This window comes from Xenopus laevis, chromosome 1S (assembly GCF_017654675.1).
Source record: "Xenopus laevis strain J_2021 chromosome 1S, Xenopus_laevis_v10.1, whole genome shotgun sequence".
NCBI lineage: Eukaryota > Metazoa > Chordata > Amphibia > Anura > Pipidae > Xenopus > Xenopus laevis.
In genome coordinates, this window is record NC_054372.1 from 158,008,375 (window position 1) to 158,031,219 (window position 22,845).

A 22,845-nucleotide genomic window follows, 5' to 3' on the forward strand; every position below is an offset into this window, starting at 1 on the left:
TCAGTCCAGAAATAAAGTAGTTGTGACTTTTTGGATGGATTGACCATGGCAACCTAAGTGTCATATGATTCCCCTTTGATCGGTGGTTAAAAGAGTTTGACATTGTCTGGAGATACTTAACTATAGCTCTTTTATTTTCTGCAAAGGCTTTCGTGGGCCTAAGTGCTGGATTTTATCTGATTGTCAGTCTGAAAATTGTGATTTTATGGATGTAATTTATGCATAACTAGCTATAGAGTAAAGCAGAAACCTATCATCTGTGTTATAAGAAAGAAGAGGTATTGCTTCATAGTCTTGTTTATTGTTGCAGTCTGTCCATTAGTTTGAAGGCAGTTAGCAGTTGACTTAGGTATTAAATATGGCCGGCTTTAAAGAATTGCTAAGTAGACAGAAAACCTGTCATTGTGGAATGCCTTGGAAGAATAGAGTCTGTCTTCAACTTATATCTCTAAAGTATAATGTAAAACCACAAGCAAACATTTAAACCATAGCGATGCCTGATGTCCTTTTGATCTATTTGGCACCTTGCCATATTTGGAACATGGTCTGTATTTTAAATGGTAATTAAAATAATCCAAGTCATGACTTGTCCCATTGGCAAATGCCACAGTACCCATATGAAAATTGTTAATAGCTCTGTGTTAGTGATGTCATACTTTCTTTAAGTCTTGCAAATTTTGTAAACTAGAAAACTTGGGAGTAAATAGTCCTTGATGGTTAAAGGCTGCAATATATGTGATTGCACCATCGATCTGGATTACATTACAGCTCTGTAGTGAATCTCTACTTGGAACTCCAAAAATCTTTGTTTCTTGAGTTTAGCATAAAATGTATTATGTTGGGAGATAGATGAACATACATAAGTAAGCACTCAGGTCTGTTGTCAAATGCTAATCAACAGGGAATGTTTTCGAATTTCAAACAAACTGATACAGGGTCACATGCAATATATTCTTTCCTAGAAGAGATGAAAAGTTGATGGGCCTGGGCAAAGTGCCAGTCTATGAGTGGATTTCTATTTCTCATTCGTTGGTAAAGCTTATCAAATTGTAACTCTGATGTGGCTTAAATTTAGAAAACATTATGGCTTCTGGAAAAAAGTAGTAAACTTACCTTCAAAATCAAAATCTAAATGCCTTAGAAGCAGAGTCCATGGCTCCAAGTAAGACAACAACATGCTATATGGCAGTGCTCCTATGTACCAATACATTGATGGTGTTTTATAGAACAAAAATAGCTTACTTCATTCATATGAACAATCATTATTGGTTAAATGAATACACCTCCCAATAAAACTGCGCTCTTATTGGGCCTGGCCCTATATGACAAATACTTGGAAATGTTTACCTTTTGCATACTATTTTGGACTGTGTGTTAGACTTGATGGTGTCTACACAACAGAGATATGTCAAAACATTTTAAAATTAGACCAAACCCATAGGATGCACAGCTTATTCAGCAGTATAAAATCTTAACCCTTTTAGCTCTTAGAGCTCCCTGTGCTTATGACTGAAGCCACTAAAATGAGTGAGATTCATGATTAGTTTCAGCTAATAGACTTATTAGGGCTAAGAGAAACTGTTCATCGTCTGATCTACAGTAGTATGACTAAGACCCATAGCTTTCCAAAGAAAAACAGTAAAACAATTACAGGTATGTAACATAGTAACATAGTAACATAGTAACATAGTAAGTAAGGTTGAAAAAAGACACATGTCCATCGAGTTCAACCTTTTTTTTTTTTTTGTTTATTAACTACCTATCTGCCAGTTGATCCAGAGGAAGGCAAAAAACCCATCTGAAGCCTCTCCAATTTGCCTTAGAGGGGGAAAAATTCCTTCCTGACTCCAAAATGGCAATCGGACTAGTCCCTGGATCAACTTGGACTATGAGCTATTTCCCATAACCCTGTATTCCCTTACTTGCTAAAAAGCCATCCAACCCCTTCTTAAAGCTATCTAATGTATCAGCCTGTACAACTGATTCAGGGAGAGAATTCCACATCTTCACAGCTCTCACTGTAAAAAACCCCTTCCGAATATTTAGGCGGAACCTCTTTTCTTCTAATCGGAATGGGTGACCTCGCGTCAGCTGGAAAGACCTACTGGTAAATAAAGCATTAGAGAGATTGTTATATGATCCCCTTATATATTTATACATAGTCATCATATCACCCCTTAAGCGCCTCTTCTCCAGCGTGAACATCCCCAATTTGGCCAGTCTTTCCTCATAGCTAAGATTTTCAATACCTTTTACCAGCTTAGTTGCCCTTCTCTGTACCCTCTCTAATACAATAATGTCCTGTTTGAGTGATGGAGACCAAAACTGTACGGCATATTCTAGATGGGGCCTTACAAGTGCTCTATACAGTGGAAGAATGACCCCCTCCTCCCGTGACTCTATGCCCCTTTTAATACAGCTCAAGACCTTATTTGCCCTTGATGCTGCTGACTGGCATTGCTTGCTACAGCCAAGTTTAACATCTACAAGGACTCCAAGGTCCTTTTCCATAATGGATTTGCCTAGTGCAGTCCCATTAAGGGTATAAGTGGCTTGGATATTTTTACATCCCAGGTGCATGACTTTACATTTATCAACATTGAATCTCATTTGCCACTTAGCTGCCCAGATTGCCAGTTTGTCAAGATCATGTTGCAAGGATGCCACATCCTGGATGGAATTAATTGGGCTGGATAATTTTGTGTCATCTGCAAACACTGATACATTACTTACAACACCCTCCCCTAGATCTGGGAGATCTGTGATCTGTTACCAGCAAACCTGCTATCCAGAAAGATCTGAATTATGGAAAGGCCCTGTCCCATAGACTCCATTTTATCAAAATAATCCATATTTTTAAAATGATTTGCTTTTCTCTGTAATAATAATAATCCTTATTGGAAACAAAACCAGCCTTTTGGGTTTATTTCATGTTAAAATGATTTCCTAGTAGACTTATGGTATGAAGATCCAAATTACGGAAAAATCCATTATCCGGAAGACTCCAGGTCTCAAGCATTTTGGATAACAGGTCTCATGCCTGTACTGCATTACTCTTAATCTTTTCTGAAAGGAGAAATCAACCTGTTCAGAAAAAAACCCATACCCCCCACCCCAGGTAGACCCCCCTCCCTCCTCCCCCCAGGCTAACTACCCCCCCCCGGGGAAATGCCCCATACTCCATACTTACCCCTCGGCGCAGATTCTTACAGCGGAGTTGCACACATCCATCTTCCGCGATCTCTGTAAGCTGACTGAGAGATCAGTATTTCTGTGCATGTGCAGTTGGAGCAGTTTGCCAGTTTGCGACAACTGCGCATGCGTGAAATTACACAGAAATTGCTGATCTCTCAGTCAGCTTACAGAGATTGCAGAAGATGGATGCGTGCAACTCCGCTGGAAGAATCTGCGCCGAAGGGTAAGTATGGAGTATGGGGAATCTCCCCGGGTGGGGGTGGGGTAGTTAGCCTGGGGGGAGGGGGGTCTACATGGGGTGGGGGGTACGGGTTTTTTCCGAACAGGTTGAATTCTCCTTTAACTGACCTTGTCTGCCTTGTATTGAGGCATTGAACTAAATGCAATATTCTCAACCATAACAGTACATACTCCTCCTTCCTTAAGGTTCCCATACACGGGCCGGCAGCTTCTTGTCCCGTGTGTGTGGGGTCCTCCGACAGGCTTCCCCGATCGATATCTGGCTGAAAGTTGGCCGGATGAAGATTGGGAAGGGTTCAAAATCAGCAGTCTGTTTGTTGATGCGGTCCCGCAATCCGTATAGCTTCCATTATGATGCAATCGTTGTACCCTAGGGCCCACGATCTGATGAGCCTGATATTGCCCACCTTTATGTGGGCATATGGGGGAAAGATCCGCTCGTTTGGCAGTATCGCTAAACGAGCAGATCTCTACGTGTATGGCCACTTTTAGAGAACAGTTAAACTAATCCTAGCATCTTGAAACTGACTGATCCTTGAAAACCACCATTGGACCGAATGCCTTTCTCAAGAAATGTCTTACAGGGTCTGGTCTCTCAGAAAGTTGCTCAGTCAGTTCATGGACTCACATACCCAATCAGTCAGACTAAGTAGAATGAAAGATGAATTTCATAGATGTTGGTTTTAGTCCATCTCACCCTACCCAGTTTGTTTTCTTTGCTTCACTACTGTCGAAGTCCTACCCACTCAGAATATCTTGCACTGATGAGATCTAACAGGATTGAAACCGGCTGTCTGCATTATATGGCTCTGAACTATTAGGCTGTGTCTGTGCTATAAAACCAGTGGTTCTGGATGCATAGTTGGTCACAGGGATATAAAGGCATGATTTGGATGTCTCTGCCCATAATGCCTTTTATGAAAAAAATGAGAAATCGAATTTTGGGTATTAAGGCAGTGCTGTGTGTGTAGCAAGAGGCATGTAAATACCTTCTGTTTTCAGAAGGATTTACAATGCATTTCTTGCATTATGAAGGGCTTTCCCTCAGGTCTCACCCTAACCAGGTTGGTTTCTCTGCAATGATGTTGGTGAAATCATAAGCAATTGAAAGGATCCCAATGGTTCCAGTTTGTGATGCTTGTAGAGTTCCCAGTCACCAGACTGTTGACTGTCCTTCACTTGAGAACTAAGTATAGACATGCTTTATTAATGCTGGATACAGCATGGAACTACATCATTCTGCAGGTCATGAGCTCTGCAGGAATGGTAAAAGTTAAAACTGGTTGCCATAAGTCTTCCAAAGAGAATTTCATGGAGAGGTACATTTATGCCTTGGTGTTGGAGTGAATCTCCTTGAAAATGGGCCCAAAATTATAATCTCTAACAAAATGGAACATATTTTTTACTATCTCACTTTCCTTTTTCTCATAAGCTTGATAATTGTGGTCTATATGGGGCAGTTATTCCTGAATTTTAAAGTTCATGGCGTTATTGTATGAAATGATGTTTAAAATGAGTTCCCCTGGATGAACTTTGGGGAACATCTAAATCAGCAATTTTTCAATGATGATCTGGGTTATGATTACTGCATCTGTTTTAAGAAGCATACATCTTTGGACAATCTAAACAAGGACAGAATATTGCTGCATTGAATTCTAAACTAAGGATACAGGCTCCAACAATATTCTAGGCTGAAACTGGGTGCACATTAAAACTGCCCCACATAAATATATATGCAGTTGAAGTCAAAACACATTATTTATACAAATAATGATACAGAATTTAGATTATTCCCAAATATATCATTTTAATTAAGTTGGTAAAGGTACCAACTTTCTTATTCAGAAAGCTCCAAATTACAGAAAGGTGCCTTATCTGGAAAAGCCCAGGTCCTGAGCATTCTAGATAACAGGTTCCATACCTGTTACATAAATTAAGACTGTGCCAAAAATATATGGTTTCTAAAACATCTAAAAGGCATATGAATTTTCTTGGCTAGCACTTCAGCTCCTCCAGACAAAACACACTCCCTGCCTTTTGGGTAGTAAATACACATTCTGATAGATTTATGCTTTTTCTCCAAATATTAACCAAACATTCACTCAAAATAAAATTTCCACAAAGCATCTCTCATCGTTCATCTTATCTACCACATGTTCTTGGATACAAAGACAGAATTATCAAAAATATGAATGTTATGACTATTCTGAATAGATTCATATCCAGTATGAGTAAGATTGCCCAGCTGTGTGGCATGTGTGCACTTCATGCAGAACATCAGTAAGTGAACCTAGAAATGCATATATTTTTGGAAACTACACTTTCTAAAGAATTCAGAATGTGTGTATTTCTATTCCAAACTAACTGCAAAGTTTTGCCAATTTAGCTTTTTTAAAATGAACTTAAAGTTATACTTTACAGCTTCTTATGTACCTAGCTGGTAGAGACCCCAGAATGTATTTGTGGGTATGAATTTTTACAGTATGCTGACACATCAGCCCCTGCAACACAATACATTCTTTTTATTGTAAAACCCCAAACAGTGAGGAAACTCTTGTATTTCACAAACCTATAATAAAATGCAGAGACGGCCAAGCTGGTTAGGCTCCCATGATAAAATTTCTGCGAAATAAACTAAATATTAGCAATATACAGCATTTTATCTACCAAATTCTGTATGACAGAGAGACAAAATTGACATGTGGTTTCTGTATTATCTCATAACATGTGAGTGTTTAATTGACAGTAGTCAAATGACTGATCCTCTATGGTAATTCCTGTCCCAAGAGTCACATGTTTGAGCTGTCCACACTTTGGTCCAGATTCAGTTCAGTGAGAAAAGGTTATCTCACACTTTATCACATGAAAAGTCAGGGACAATATTCAATTTGAGGAGCAAAAACTTTTCTCCAAATTCATTTCCAGTTTTTCCCCCATAGACTTCAATTGAGTTTTCACAAGATGAACCATGAGATAAGCTTTTCTAAATTGACTTGCATCTCAAATTGAATCTTGTCCATGACTTTTCACGTGATACATTTTTTTCCTCACTGAATTGAATCTGGCCCTTTGGTACAAAAGTGTCAGCAATCCGTTATACAGTGAATATGAGGGAGTAGGTTTGTTTTAACTTGAAAGTATATTCCGTTATAGCGCTCACATGAGAGCTTGACTTGAGTAGGCTCCATTTGACTTGAGTTGCTTTAGGCATGTGCTAGCTTCTGTGTTGAAGAATAATCCCCCCTTAATGATTTTATAAAAGTTATATAGTTACATAGTTAAATCGGGTTGTAAAAAGACAAAGTCCATCAAGTTCAACCCCTCCAAAATAAACAATAGCCTTTGATATTATGTCTGTTCAAGAAATCATCCAAGCCATTCTTAAAGGCATTAACTGAATCAGCCATCACAACATCACCCGGCAGTGCATTCCACAACCTCACTGTCCTGACTGTGAAGAACCCCCTACGTTGCTTCAAATGAAAGTTCTTTTCCTCTAGTCTGAAGGGGTGGCCTCTGGTACGGTGATCATCTTTATGGAGTAAAAAGGTCCCCTGCTATTTGTCTATAATGTCCTCTAATGTATTTGTAAAGTGTAATTATGTCCCCTCGCAAGCGCCTTTTTTTCCAGAGAAAACAACCCCAACCTTGACAGTCTACCCTCATAATTTAAGTCTTCCATCCCTCTAACCGATTTAGTTGCACGTCTCTGCACTCTCTCCAGCTCATTTATATACCTCTTAAGGACTATTGCCCAAAACTGTGCACCCTACCTCTGCAAAAAGTCTCTTTTCCCTCACAGTTTTTTTCTATCCATTGTTTTCTAATAAGATAAATCACATTTGCATCTTATAAAAGTAATGCCACAGTGCAGGAACTTTGAGAAAGTATAGAAACATGGCAACCATGGTTAGACTGCAACTTTTATAGTTATATAGCCATATAGCTAGCACCTGAACCTAGGAAGCAGAATAGCACTCTGGCATTGTTGTCTACCATGTTTGGCCACTCCTGGACTGAGAAAGTGGTAGCACAATGTGTGACTGACATGTCTGGCTAGATCACGTCTTTTGTCTTGGCTCCATAGTGTTGATCACCAACCAGGAGCATGTGGACTACAAACCAGGACCCTGTTGGCTTTTAGTGTGCATGTTTTCTGGGAGATCAACACCTGGGAGACTTCACACTCCATATGACTTGGCCAGACATGGTAGCCACCAACCTCACAGCACTGCTTTGCTTTCTCAGCTCAGGTACTAGCTGTAAGGCTGTGAAACTATTACACTTGCCAAGTTTCTTTATTTTTCCCAAGTTTTTCTACTGAGGTGTCATTGCTATTCTAGATTGCAGACATGGTTTCTCTTTATTATCAAATAATAAAAAAGAACATTTTTCTCCACTTAATCTGCACATCCTAGCTGCACACATGTTTCTTATTGCATTGTGCTGCCCATTGTATTGCTTAAGCAGCTTACACTAGCCACTTTGTCATTAGATACCTACTCAAGTTATTTCCAGTGAAATCTCTCTCATAAGGACGCACACACACAGGTCTTTGTGTTTTATTCAGTGATTTGCTTATACCATATGGCACAACGTAACGGTGATATGTTATTGAGGGGAGCTTGATTTGCTCATGTACTGGCACCTCCAAGTGTGTATGTGCCTTCCTTGGGACTTATAAGCTATTTGACTTCAAGCCCTCTCATTTAGAATTTGCGATACGATTTACCAATTATATTTGATCAGATTTTGAAGTGGTTAAAGGAACAGTTCAGTGTAAAAATAAAAACTGGGTAAATAGATAGGCTGTGCAAATCTTGCACAGCCCATCTATTTATCCACTTTTTAGTTTTATACTGAACAATTCCTTTAAAGCTTGACACTGCTTGTAAGTAGTATAATTGTTATGATATATATTTTACCATGTTTTTCTTAATTAAAGGTCTTCCAGACTTGGTTCCAGATCCTTACTACATTCAGGCTTCAATTTATGTGCAGAAAATGTCCATGTATAATCTGCGGTGTGCTGCTGAAGAAAACTGCTTGTCAAGGTGAGTCTTCCTGTAACAGGCATTGCACTAAAATAAGAATGTATTTTATCTGAAAATCTTGTTCCCATTCAACTTAGGGCACAAAATACCTAGAACCATGAAACAGCATCCACACTCTATTTGCTTTGACATACATGGTACAAATAAATCTATTCAGCCTTGTTTGCTGTGAAGCAGGGATGAAAGGAATTGTAGTAGTTATTCTTTAATAATCACAAATATTGTATTTGTACATAATCCCTAGAGTGGGGGTCCCCAACCTTTTTTTTTACCTGTGAGCCACATTTAAATGTAAAAAGAGTTGGGGAGCAACACAAGCATGAGAAAAGTCCCTGGGGGTGCCAAATTGGGGCTGTGATTGGCTGTTTGGTAGCCCCTGTGTGGACTGGCAGCCTACAGGAAGCTCTGTTTGGCAATTAAAACTTGCTTTCAATCCTGGAATTAAAAAATAAGCTCATGCTTTAAGGACACTGAGAGCAACATCCAAGGGGTTGGTGAGCAAAATGTTGCATGTGAGCCACTGGTTGGGGATCACTGCTGTAGGGGATACACAGCTGTTCATATGTTTTTTGATAGATAAAATATAATAAAACACCAGGAATCAGCATAAAGCAAACATGCTACACAGATTCCTAAACAGCCTGACAAGTTAATATTTTAAAATTTATATTCCAACCAAGCTACAATGTGTCCTCTTCAGCCAAAAACACAAGGCAAAATCTCATGGATTTACTTGCACCCAAAATAACTATAAATGATATAACTACAAGTTGATCTTGTCTCCTAATATGTTACTAACTGCTTTGATTAAATTAAACATTTTACTGTAGTATACAAAGTATTTGTACTTTATAAAATTGTATTCCTGAACCAACAAGTGTATATTTTCTAGCTGTATTATTGGTGTGTAGGCAGCCATCTCAGGTCATTTGTGCTTTCAGAATGAGCCAGAGCTGCACAATAGAACTGCTTTCAGATAAATTATTGTTTCTCCTGCTCAAAGTAAGTGGAGATGTTGCAGTGAGACTTGGATTTTTACTGTTGAGTACTGTTATCCGGTTTCCTTCTCATTGTTCTGTTGAAGGAACAGTAACATAAAGAAATGAAAGTGTTTTAAAGGAATGGCAATATAATATACTGTTGTTTTGCACTGGTACAACTTGTATCTTTGCTACAGGAAAACTATGATAGTTTATATAAACAAGCTGCTGTGTAGCCACGTGGGCAGCCATTCAAGCACAGGATACACAGTAGACAACATATAAGTGCTAGTATATAAGAATTCCTTTTTCAGCTTTGAATAGCTGCCCCCATAGCTACAGTTTAAATAAACCATAGAAGAGTTTATGAAGCAAGCACACCAGTTTTACCACCATAGAGAAACAGTATATTATATTTTCATTACTTTACTGTTCCTTTAAAAGGCTGTGAGGGGGGGGGATGAAAGGGGTTATATCACTCCAACTTGCAGTGCAGCAGTAAAGAGTGATTGAAGTTTATCAGAGCACAAGTCACATGACTGGGAACATCTGGGAACCTGACAACACGCCTAGCCTTATGTCAGATTTCTAAATTAAATTTAAAAAAAGCTCTTTTGAAAAGCTCTTTTGAAAAACAGATTTCAGTACAGAATTCTGCTGGAGTAGAACTATTAACCAATGTTTTTTTGTAAAAAAAAAAAAAAAAAGATCAGTGAAGCCATATTGAGTGTGCAATCATGGTAGACACTGAATATCTCCCATGGGCCACATTTCCTAAGTGTAAGAAATGCAGACAAATCAAGCTAATAAAAAAAACTAGAACTGATGCTGTGATGTCTTCTTCTTATTATTTGTTTGTTATATTATTTTTCAAGTCACGTCTACAGAATAGAAAAAAATGGAAAAAGAGGTGGAGGAGGAAAGTGTGGAAAGATGTGTGTATTGTATTGGTATGAGTGGCATTGTTCCTCTTTCTGATCCAGTTCTGGATAATTGGAAAATGGTTAGCTGTTTGTTCCTTGTGCATATTGTGCTTATCTGAATTTCTCCCCAAGTAGAATATTCTGCAGTTATTTACCTGTCATTCCCATTTTCTCACCTCTATGTGCCTATGGCCCTCTCCATTCATTTTCTGTGGCATCCTGGTAGAGAGTCTTTTGCAGTGGGAGGAGACATTCTCTATCAAATGTAGTTGATGGTCACCCTACTTCTTATTGAGCTACAGAGGACATTGTTTTCTATATGTTGCCACTATTTTACACACTAAAGTACATCTGTGTAGCCAGACTCCTGTTAAATGTGTAGTTAGTCTCACAGGTGGTTTTGTCATAAAAAAGTGCCAGGTTCAGTAAAGGTCTAATCACCTATATCAGCCAATTAGCATGTAACATTGACTGGTCAACTGATTAAAAGCAAAAATCGTATTGATTGCTATGGGTTAAGCTGGCCATAGACACAAAGATCCGATCGTACAAATCCTCGATTCGTACGATTTTCAGACCATGTGGAGGGTCCAAACCGGTCGTTTGGTAGATCGGACAGGTTAAAAGATTTCTGTCGGGTGCCGATAATATCTCTGCATGTATTGCCGATCGTACGATTTACAGTGGAAGACTGTCAACAGATTTGTCGGACATAACTTTTGTACGATTGCTGTCAGGGGCAGAACACTGGCTGATCTGTTCTTTTACTACTTTATTTGATCTGAATGGTTAGGGAGATGGCGAAGTCCGATCGCTCGAGGATTCGAATTATCAGATCTTTGCTACTATGGCCAGCTTAAGTGCCCCACTTTTATAACATATGGGTTAGAGCTTATCATTAGAGTGCTGCTGTGTCCACCACAAAATCCCTTATCTCTTAAAACATTTGCAAGAAAGTAGAGTAGTTAGTATGACGTAAATAGTTTGGGTGCAGGTCACACAATAGTAATGGAAGTGCTTATCACTCTGCTGGGGTCATTTATTAAAAATAGGTTTAAATCATTTTTCATCTCCTATGATTATCTTTACATTGTCCATCATAAATGTAGGTTGTGTTGCACGGGCAGATTCAGGGCAGGGTAGAACCAGTCCCAGTGTATTAGTCTCCATTGTATTAGACTAACTGGAGGGCATCTACATTACCTGATTCACTAGCATATAATGTGCCCATATCCTCCGATTATTTAAGTCTCAGCGTGAATACACCCCCTCCCTATACTATATATATACTATATACTATGATAGCAACCAGTGGGTCTGGGCAAGCTCCATTATTTCTTCCATTTTCGACTCCAGTATGTCTGAAAGGTCATTGCATAACGATATTTCTCTTGGCAATTCTGTTTTTAGAAAGAATGTGCATGAACTGAGAAACACTCTTAGTTCTTACTGTTAATCATCATCACATCACTAAATACGAATGAGCAAATAGTTTCCTAGAAATAAAGTAAAAATGTAAAGCTTGGGAGCTTAATGCTTATCTAATTGATTAATTTACTCATTTTGTTTAATTTAGTCAGAAACTATTTCTCACTAGTTCTGTTTGTATTGAAACAGGGAGTTTCTATTGCCATGATAAAGTCATTTGCAACTCCCTGTAGTCGCTACCCCCTGAGCAACATGCTGGCCGGACTCAAGTGGAAACGTGACATTCCACCCTTGATTTTTTTCTACAGATTGTTGGCTATGGTCTTCTGGACAAGCAGCAGGAAAAGAAAGAGCTGAAACGGGGAGGCACATTTCACAAGGGTCGAATTTCGAATTCATGTGAGTTTTTTTTAAACTCCAATAAATTCGAAATTCGACTAGCTGAAATGTATTAATAAAATAGAATTTTTTTAAACTCGGACGAATTTAAGCAACCTGAAAATTCGAATCAAGTTAGTTTCAAATTCCATACAACTCCAAAAAAACTCAGAAACATCTCCAAATTGATCCTAGGACCTCTCCCATTGACTTAAACAGTACGGTAATTTGACAGGTTTTAGGAGCTGAATAGTCAAATTTGAATTCTTAAAGGGCCCAAGTATGCTAAATCTCGAAGATTGAATTCAAATTTTTTTTAAAAAAAATGGATTTTGAATAACTCCCTAGTCGAATTTGACAGTTTTGACCATAAAAAAATTAGAAAATTTGAATTTTCAATTTGACCCTTGATAAATCTGGCCATAAAATGCAGGAAATAATGGATGAATAGAAATCCACAGAACATACCTCTACTGGCATGGCAGCACCTAGTTAGCAGTAAATGCCTAGTTCCTGTGTGTGTTTTTGGGTTCCAAATCTCAGCTGGGCTTTCAGTAGTTAGAGGGTAGAGGCAGTGATGCTATTTGGGGGAGATTAGTCTCCCAGTGACAAATCGCCTCTTCTTCGTGCGACTCCCCACAATGCCTTTCTGTCGGCTAGAATCGAAATCGCTGGCGGGATGGCACTCGGAGCGCTTCGTTTTCTTAAGTCGCATAAGTTTCCTCGTGAGGTAATAGGGAAATACTTACCTGATGTTATACTGCTGTAAGACTGACCCAGAGGACACGTCATTCCTTTGCTGATTTTTCTGTTCTGGCATCTTGTATCTTACAGATTTTATTTGCTGCTGCCTTACAAATTGAAGAAAGTATTAAGTTTTTCTGGCATCAGTTTTGTCTGTTGGTATTTGCTCTGAACCCCTTCCCTACCCTCAAACCAGAGCACACACAGGGCTTCACCAACAAGAGAGTGGGGGATTTGTGGAACTGAGTTTACATGACAGTGGGAAAAAAGTAGTGCAGCGACTGGCAGGGTACAAGGACATATCTCTCTTGCTGTTAATTATATTGTTTTTTTATTTGAAAACGTTTACAAAAGGTGCTCCTGTGTATCTGTTTTCTCCCACAGCTCAGCATACCGCTCAGATATCAGAGACTATGACCAACGAGTGCTTCTCAGGTTCCCACAAAGAGTCAAAAACCAGGGAACCGCTGACTTCTTGCCAAGCAGACCACGATACACATGGGAATGGCACAGCTGTCACCAGTAAGTCACATTACTCACCCTACTTTCAGTGTTCAGTGAAAACATAGGAACATAGGGGTAGATTTATTAAGGGTCAAGGTGAATTTTGGAATAAAAAAAAAAATGGAATGTTGAGATATTTTTTGTGTACTTCGACTAGGGAATAGTCCAAATTCAATTTGAATTTGAAAAAAATTCAAAAATTTGAATATCGATATTTACCATGTATTGTCTCTTTAAAAATTCGACTTCGACCATTCAACATCTAAAACCAGCCAAATTGCTGTTTTAGCCTATGGGGGACCTCCTAGAACCTATTTGGAGTCAATTCGTGGACTTTGAAAAATCAATGTTTTTTTTGGGAAAAGCTTCAAATCAAATTCGATCGAATGCGCTATTCCTTCGATTCGTATGATTCAAATTCGTCCGAATACAGACCTATTTGATCGAAAACGGACCTATTCGACCCAAACAAAACCATCGACTTAATTTCGGTTGGTCTTTTTGAATTCGAATTTCGAAGTTTTTTCCACAGGCATGGAAACCGATTCTATGCATATATCTTATATAATGTTTACATTCGTTTTATAACATTTAAGGCACATTTATCAAAGGTCGAATTTCAGATTCATGTGAGTTTTTAAAAACTCCCCTAAACTCCCATAAATTTGAAAAAAAATATCTAATTTTTTAAACTTGGAGGAATGTAATTGACATGAAAACTCAAATCGAATTTGAATCGAAATCGATTCAAATTTTAAAAACTGATTCAAATTTTTTCTTTGAAAAAAACCTCAAATGTCAGGAAGGCTGCAAACAACTCCAAATTGATCCCTGGACCTCTCCCATGGACTTAAACAGCAATTCGTCAGGTTTTAGGTGGTGAATAGTTGAATTTGCGTTCTTAAAGGGCCAGAGTATGATAAATGTTGATAATCGAATTCGATTTTTTTTTAAAAAAACTCGAATTGAATTTGAATAACTCTCTAGTCAAATTTGACAGTTTTGAAGTTTGACCAGAAAAAAATTCGAAAATTTGCATTTTCAATTCGACCCTTGATAGATCTGCCCGTTAGATTTCCTTGAATCATGTGAAACTTGTGACACAACCAATTAATATTTATATACTTTATAGGTTATTTTTGTTGTTCATTATATTGTAATAACAGGACAGGAATATGCTGTAAAATATATGCATACAAATGCTGCTTAAAATTGAAAGAATTGTATAATGTATGTATAACTTTATTTGTAAAGCTCTGTTAAGGAGCCGCAGTGCTGACAGTGCATAAAAGTACAATATATTTAAAAGTATACACAGGGAAGACAAATCACACACTAAATATACACAGAATCATATCAGAGCAAAAAATTTTAAGTGCTATGTGGTAAGAGACACAGTGGGAAGGAGGTCCCTGCCCCTTAGAGCTTATAGTCTAAGTATACCGGGTTAAGATCCATTTATTATCCCAAATCCGGAATTGAAGAAGTGAAAACAATCAACAACACGTCCAGTTGTGTCTTTTTTAAAACAGTTCTTTGTGAGATTACATTTTTTTTAAATCACCTTGCTTTTATGTTTCTAGGGTTTAAATATGATTAGTAGCATTAAAGGACAAGAAAAGTTAAACCAAAGACATAGGCTAGAAATGTTGTACATTATGTTTTGCGCTTCTGTACCAGCAGAAGGCAACCACAGCCCTTTAGTAGGGAAGATCTGTGCCCCCAAAGATGCCCCAGTAGCTCCCCATCTTCTTTTCTGCTGATTTACTGCACATGCTCTGTGCTGCTGTCACTTTCTGAGCTTAGGGACCAACTCACAATATACAGTACACATAGAATAGAAATGTCACAATATAAGGCTATTAATTAGTAATTAATATGAATAATGACTACATGACAGCACAGAAACCAGTGCAATTAGCATCAGAATTGAATATTCAGCCCTGTAGCATCAGCTTATATTACAGGCCAACCTCATTTTCTGCTTGATTATTTGCAATGACCCCTAAGCTTAGCTTCTCAACAGCTGCTCAGAGTCCACTGAGTATGTGAGTGTCACAGACACTTTCCAAGATGGTGACCCCCTGTGACAAGTTTGAAGTGCTGGATCATTGTTGCTAGTGACAAGCTGAAATTTAAGGCTGGTGCAATAAATTCAGTATATAAAACATGGCATTTTTAGCCCTATTCATTTTTAGGTTTAGTTCTCCTTTAAAAGGGAAACTAAAGTCTAAAATAGAATAAGGCTAGAAATTCTGTATTTTGTATACTTAACATAAACATGAACTTACTGCACCAGAAGCCTAATAAAACAAATGATTTATGCCAGTGCTGGCCAATTTATATGGATACAGAGGGCCGCAATTTTTCTAATCTACATGGTGGAGGGCCGATAATGGAAGTCAATGTTAGCCACTCCCTGTTTTTAGACCACACCCACTTTAAACCAAACCCATGTTACCGCAAGACCATGTCCACATTAATAGCACACCAAAAAAACAGATGGTTGGTGCTCACTGCAGGGATCAGGGCCGGAACTAGGGGTAGGCAGAGTAGGCGGCTGTCTAGGACGCCATAATTGAGGGGCGCACTTTTAATGGGGTTTTTTTTTTTTTTTCTTTTTTTTCAAGCGTTTATTTAATAATTTGTTTCAGTAATCATGGTCACTCAGTCGGGTGGAATCCCCCTCCTTCACCTTCTCCCTCTTGCCAGCAAGTAATAGCTCCTTCTGTGCGGTGCGGCAGTGCATCGTGACGTGCGTATACGCGTCAATGATGTCACTGATGTGTTGGGTGGCAGAGACAGGCAGAGAGCTGGGGGGCTGCTTGGTGTGGCTCTCGCTGCTCTCAGCCTTGCACAGTTGCACTGAACTGAATACATTCTTTATATTACTGTGAAAGTGTGAAGCTTCCTGCTGGCACAGCCAGGTACAGATTTGGGGGCCATATGTTTGCTGTTGCTGCTGGGCTGGGCACTGGCACAGGTACATAAATACTTGGGGGCAATATGATGTGATCAGATTTATTTTTGGCTGCTGCTGGCACAGGTAAAGATTGGGGGCAATGTTATGGCTGCTGGAGGGCTGTATAATGGATGTCTGCTGAGCTTGCTGGTACAGGTATGGGGGGCAGTATGATGGATGGCTGCTGGTACGGGGGGGCTGTATTATGGATGGCTGTTGGCAAGGATGCCACTCATATGTGAAAAAGTTGTCATATTAAGACATACCCTTAAATCCATATGCCTCCTCTTCCCCTGTGTATAATACAGTACCCCAGCATGTGATTAAACACCTTAGGGGCCCCTAATAATAATTTCCAAATGCTAACAAACCCCCAGAACAAATACCAGGCTTATGTTCCATTGGGATCATAGGTCAGGCAGAGTATGGCAAACACAGGGTGCAAAAAGCAGGCAAAGTATGACACACACAGGGAGCATAGGGAAGGCAGAACAGAGCAGGAGACAAGAAAATCAGGACCAGTCTAATATGTACTACATACAGTGACACAGTTCTGGTGCCTCATTAGCATATAGAATAAGGTATGAACAGGCGAGCACCAGATACCTGGATCTCAAAAGGTAGAGGCTCGGCCACCTCACAAGAACGGTTTAATAGAAAAAATTCAATGGCACACAGAGTTAGTGCAAGCAAGACTGTCTTGAGTGTTTAATGCGAAATGACGCATTAAACACGTAAGGCAGTCTTGCTTGCATTATTTCTATTAAGCTTAGGGATCATCATACATTATCAAAACAGCACAAGTCAAATAATTTTTGCCATAGAAGCCGATACAGCAAGACTGATTAATAATCAGAATATACAGACTGCACTGGGTCTGCAGATACAAATCTCTACACAGTCATCGGCTGCTTTATAGGGAAACAAACAAAGCTGCTCAAGTTCTGGGAAGTAAGGTGAGGGGGCTCCCCCCTGCTGTTTGAAAGTGTGATCCTTTCCCTGCAGAGTAGTTAGGAACCGAATGAAATTTCCTATCTGCAGCAGTCAGAGCAAGTAAAACGATCGGGGAATTTCGCTGCATACTGTCAGGTTTCTTATAGAAATGGTAGACATTTTTTAATTAAAGTATATTGATGATATTCTTTTTCATTAAAGAAAGTAAAAAAAAAATGGGATTTCACCTTTACATCTCCCTTTAATGTAAGGTACTACTAATGTATCAGTTATTATGAAATGGTAATGAAGAATGTCTATTTTAGTTGAAAAACCTGACAGAGGAGAATGGCAGGTACATCTGTGTGCAGAAAACAGTACCACACTTGTTTGGAATCTCCAGTTGGAGTGAAAAGAGGTTTCATCAAACCTTTGTCACTGAACCCTGAAAATAGAAATGCTGTATTACAAACTGCTCTTCTTACAACAGTTTTAGCACAGGAAATTATATAAATGCATCAGAACATCTGGTTTTATTCAGTAATGTGAAAATGTGGTCACTACACAGTGCAGTCCTCTCCCCTTGAGCTACGTGCAGTGTGTGAGGATTCCGAGAGGAATGTTATGGACATGCCTTTCAATTAAATTAATTTCCCTTTGGCTTCTGCAGATATGTGTGACTTGATCTACAGATTACAAAATCCAATGTAAAAATATGAAAACAACAAACACTTTTTGGATACTGTTGCTCTAGGGCTTTTTAGACTGCAAGCTCTTCTGTGATCTCTCTTGTACACACATATATATATAACGAGGTAATACAGATCTACATTTACAATAAGTCAGATACCTAGCTTTGTATTCAGAATGTGAATACATGTAGAGGCACATTTATCAAGGTGGAATTTCAAATTCATGTGAGTTTTTAAAAACTTCCCTAAACTTCCATAAATTCAAAACTAGACCAATCTAAATGTATTAATAAAATTGAATTTTTTAAACTCAGATGTATTAAATCTTTGTAAACTCAGATGTATTAAATCGATCTTAAAATTTGAATTGGATTCGAATTTTAAAAACTCGATTCAAGTTTTTGCTCTGAAAAAAAATCGAATGTCAGGAAGGCTGCAAACAACTCCAAATTGATCGCTGGACCTCTCGCATTGACTTAAACAGCAATCGGCAGGTTTTAGGTGGCAAATAGTCGAATTCAAGTTCTATGATAACAATCTCAAAAATCAAATTCGATTTTTTTTTAAAAAAATTCGAATTTGACAGTTTTGACCATTAAAAAAATTTGAATTTCAAATTCAAATTTTCAATGCAAACCTTGATTAATCTGGTGGTTCACATTTACATTAACTTTTAGCATATAACTTTTATTTATGGAATGGCTATTTCTAAGCAATGTTACAGTTGCTGTTCATTATTTATATTCTATAGTTTTTGAATTATTTGCTGCCTTTGTCTTTTTACAGCTTTCAAATGGGGGAGGGGTCACTGACCCCTTCTACAAACAAAAGCCCTGTAAGGCTACAAATGTATATTTTTATTACTCATTTTTTTTATTCAGGCCCTATCCTATTCATATTCTGGTCTTTATACAAATCAGTGAATGGCTGCTAGGGTGATTTGGACCTTAGCAACTGATGAAATTGCTGAAAACGCTGAAATTGCAAACTGGAGAGCTGCTACAGAAAAAGTTCAATAACTCAAAAACCACAAATAATAAAAAATGAAATCCATTTGCATATTGTCTCTCTACATCATACTAAAAGTTAACTCAAAGGTGATCAACCCCTTTAAAATGAAATCAGTTTCTCCAGTGGATAAAAGGCAATGAGAACAATGACTGTGTTTTTTTGTTCTTGTTACTTCTCTGGGAAAATGTGACTGCCAACTGCTTCCCAGTAGGAAAGGCTGTAATAAATGGGATATATGGCAAATACAGCCTGCAGACAATATAAGCTTGCTATGATTATTGGGAAGTCTCACAGCCCCTTGTGAAATCAGCACATTTATATGTTGTCACAATGACTATAACGTTTGCCTGACAGTTCTTTTCCACTGAGTTAAAGAGGCAGAAAGAAGAAGAGTGTGACCAAGCTTGAATGGAAAGTAGATGTTGACACAAAGCAAAGGCATTCCATTCATGGCTAAACCCCAAGCAGCATGGCTAGAAGGGCAGAAATTCCACATGTTGCTAATAGATTTTTTTTTGTAGGAGCAGAAATGTACATAGGATACGGCATAGCCTGAATGGGGAGAAACAGACAACATATTGTTTTAATCGAATGGCAGGTTATATACAAGTGAAATGAGTTCCCGTACAATATCTCCCAAATGATAGAAATGGTCTAGATCCTGCTGGACATATATTATCATTTCATAATGGAGAATACCAACAGAACACTTCATTCTGCTTTATTTTACAACCTTATATTCCCCATAACTGAGCGTTTGCTTTATTGAAATACCCAACAGACATTATCACAGCATGGATGAGTTCAGCCATTATGATTTGCTAGACGCAAGCAGTCACAGAAGAGTTGCTGAGGGCCACAAAGCCAGCTTCTGCCTAGAAGATACCTCCTGTGATTATGGCTATTACAGACGGTTTGCATGCACAGCTCATACACAGGTATGCCTTTACCAGCCTTTACCAGCTAGTTATCTATAAGCAGCCAATTATAAGAGTTGGCCCTGAAAACAGTTCTTCTCATTTCACGACATATCTCACTCTATAAAGGGATACTGTTATGGGAAAACATGTTTTTTTCAAAACGCATCAGTTAATAGTGCTGCTCCTGCAGAATTCTGCACTGAAATCTGTTTCTCAAAAGATTTGTTTATATTTCATTTTGAAATCTGACATGGGGCTAGATATATTGTCAGTTTCCCAGCTGCCCCCAGTCATGTGACTTGTGATCTGATAAACTTCAGTCACTCTTTACTGCTGCACTGCAAGTTGGAGTGATATCACCCCCTCCCTCCCCCCCAGCAGCCTAACTTAGGATCAGTAACATAAATTTTTGTTATTAAAAAATTCAATAGTGTAGAACAAAAAAAAACACAAAGACATATTAAACTTTTAAATCGCTAAGTCTTTATTAGGAAATAACTTACTGAAACTCGCTCCTCTTCAGAAAAAGCGACATGGCGACAATCCATCATGCGGCGCTCGATTTCTCCTCCCTGGCTATCTCCTATAAGGAAAGCAGAGAGGAGAAATCAAGCGCCGCACGATGGATCGCCAGATCACCTTTTCTGAAGATGAGTGCAAGCAGAATTATTTCTTAATAAAGACTTAGCAATTTAAAAGTTAAATATGTCTTTGTGGGGTTTTTTTTTCATTCTACACTAACACATTTTTTAATAAAAAATTGATGTTACTGGTCCTTTAAGAACAATGGGAAGGTAACCAGATAACAGCTCCCTGGTAGATCTAAGAACAGCACTCATTAGTAAAAGCCATTGAGTACATTGAGTAGGAGAAACAACAGCCTGCCAGAAAGCAGTTCCATCCTAAAGTGCTGGCTCTTTCTGAAAGCACATGACCATGCAAAATGACCTGAGATGGCTGCCTACACACCAATATTATAAATTAATAAAAATAATAAATAAAAAAATACACTTACTGGTTCAGGAATGAAATTTTACATGGTAGAGTGAATTATATGCAGTGTAATTTAGAAATAAAAACTACACTATAAAAATCATGACAGAATCCCTTTAAACTGCCCCATTACAGTTATGGGTTCTCCCTTATTGATGGTTCACAGTCGCAATCCAGAAGGGATGGATTCCAAGTCAAAATTCATTTGTGTTCTACTTTGTTTCTTTCCTTTCAGGGATTGAGTCCTGGTTGTTATGATACGTATAACGCAGACATTGATTGCCAGTGGATTGATATCACAGATGTAAAACCTGGCAACTATATCTTAAAGGTAAGTTTTTTTTTAATACATTTGCTCAAATCAAGCATCATGCACAGCGTCAGGGTTCATTAAACTATATGTGGTTTAACAGGTCAGCGTGAATCCCAGCTATCTGGTACCAGAATCTGATTACTCCAACAATATTGTGCGTTGTGATCTACGATACACTGGTCAGTACGTGTACACTTCCAGCTGCACAATTTCCACGTAAGTATTAGTTATTTTAAACTATAAGCATAATGCCGTGAGTGTGGGTTCGTGGTAGGAATTATACCAAGCCAGATGTTGGGGTGGGTTGTACAAAAAGGGTTGGCATAACCCGAGTAACGTGCTGACAGGAATGGTACAGAAACTCATTATTCATATGAACTCAACAGTAAAATATTCTTTTAATTCCTGATGGAACTGATCCAGTCTAATATTCTGAAATAGGTTAATTATTACACCTATAGTTATAACTAATTGTATTATAAAATGCCACTTAGGTATTCTGAAGCACTTATAATATTTAAAGGGCATGTAAAGCCAAAAAAAATAAAATCCCATTTTTACTTTCTATAATGAAAAAGAAACCTATCTCCAATATACTTTAATTAAAAAATGTGTACTGTTTTTATAAGAAACCTGATTGTATGCAGTGAAATTCTCCCTTCATTTACTGCTGTGGATAGGAATTGTCAGACAGTCCCTAACTGCTGAGCAGGGAAACAATCATACTTATGAACAGCAGGGGGAGCCCCCGCCTTACTTACCAGCCATGCAGAACTCAAGCAGCTTTGTTTATGACGATCCCAAAGCAGCCCAGACCACACCGAGCATGTGCACTTAGTCTTAGTCTTGCAAAGATGTTTAACAAAGTTATAAGATGGTGACCCCCTGTAGCCAACTTTGAAAGCATAAATTATTTGTTTGATTAGGCTTGTGGTGCAGTAAGTTCATGTTTATATTTAGTATACAAAATACAGCATTTCTAGCCTTATTCTATTTTAGACTTTACATGCCCTTTAAGCTAAAATTCTTTTTCTTTAAAAATAATAGTTGATTTATTTAAAGGGGAACTATCACGAAAATGAAAAGTTTATATAAACTTTAGCATACTGAAATAAGAACCTTTGTAAATATAAGCAATTAAATATTCTGTATCATTTCTGAAATAATTAAGTTTATGTTCACTATTCCTCTTTCAGCATCTGTTTCTCTTCATTCTGTCTTCATTCAGCAGTTGGGTGTCAGATCCAATATATCTTATAGGGGGGGGCTCCTTTTGTCTAGCAGATGTATTAGCGCTCACTCTATTAAAATTACCAGAAATCCTGTCTCTCTACATGCAGAATTTGTGCAAAAGGCAGTTATTTTGTTTCTACTGGAATCAGTTATTTGAATGAGCTCTAATACATCTGCTAGGAAAGAAAGCTCTTCTATAAGATACATTGGATCTAACTGTCAATGAATATCTGACAACTGCAGGAAGAGACAATGAAGAGAAACAGATGCTGAGAGAGTGATAGTGATAATAAACTTGATTATTTCAGAAACAATGCAGAATATTTAATTCATTGTATTTAG

At 38.2% G+C, this 22,845-nt stretch overlaps 1 protein-coding gene across 2 annotated transcripts in view; it reads left to right on the forward strand.

Annotated features, from left to right (window-relative positions):
- lox.S (lysyl oxidase S homeolog) overlaps nucleotides 1-22,845 on the forward strand; it is a 28,807-nt gene that overhangs the window by 3,894 nt on the left and 2,068 nt on the right. For both annotated transcript variants that reach the window (XM_018244295.2, XM_041580426.1), the window contains exons 2-6: nucleotides 8,381-8,489; nucleotides 13,327-13,464; nucleotides 19,826-19,982; nucleotides 21,193-21,288; nucleotides 21,371-21,486. In XM_018244295.2, the coding sequence (XP_018099784.1) occupies nucleotides 8,381-8,489; nucleotides 13,327-13,464; nucleotides 19,826-19,982; nucleotides 21,193-21,288; nucleotides 21,371-21,486 (616 nt within the window). The remainder of the gene's footprint in view (nucleotides 1-8,380; nucleotides 8,490-13,326; nucleotides 13,465-19,825; nucleotides 19,983-21,192; nucleotides 21,289-21,370; nucleotides 21,487-22,845) is intronic.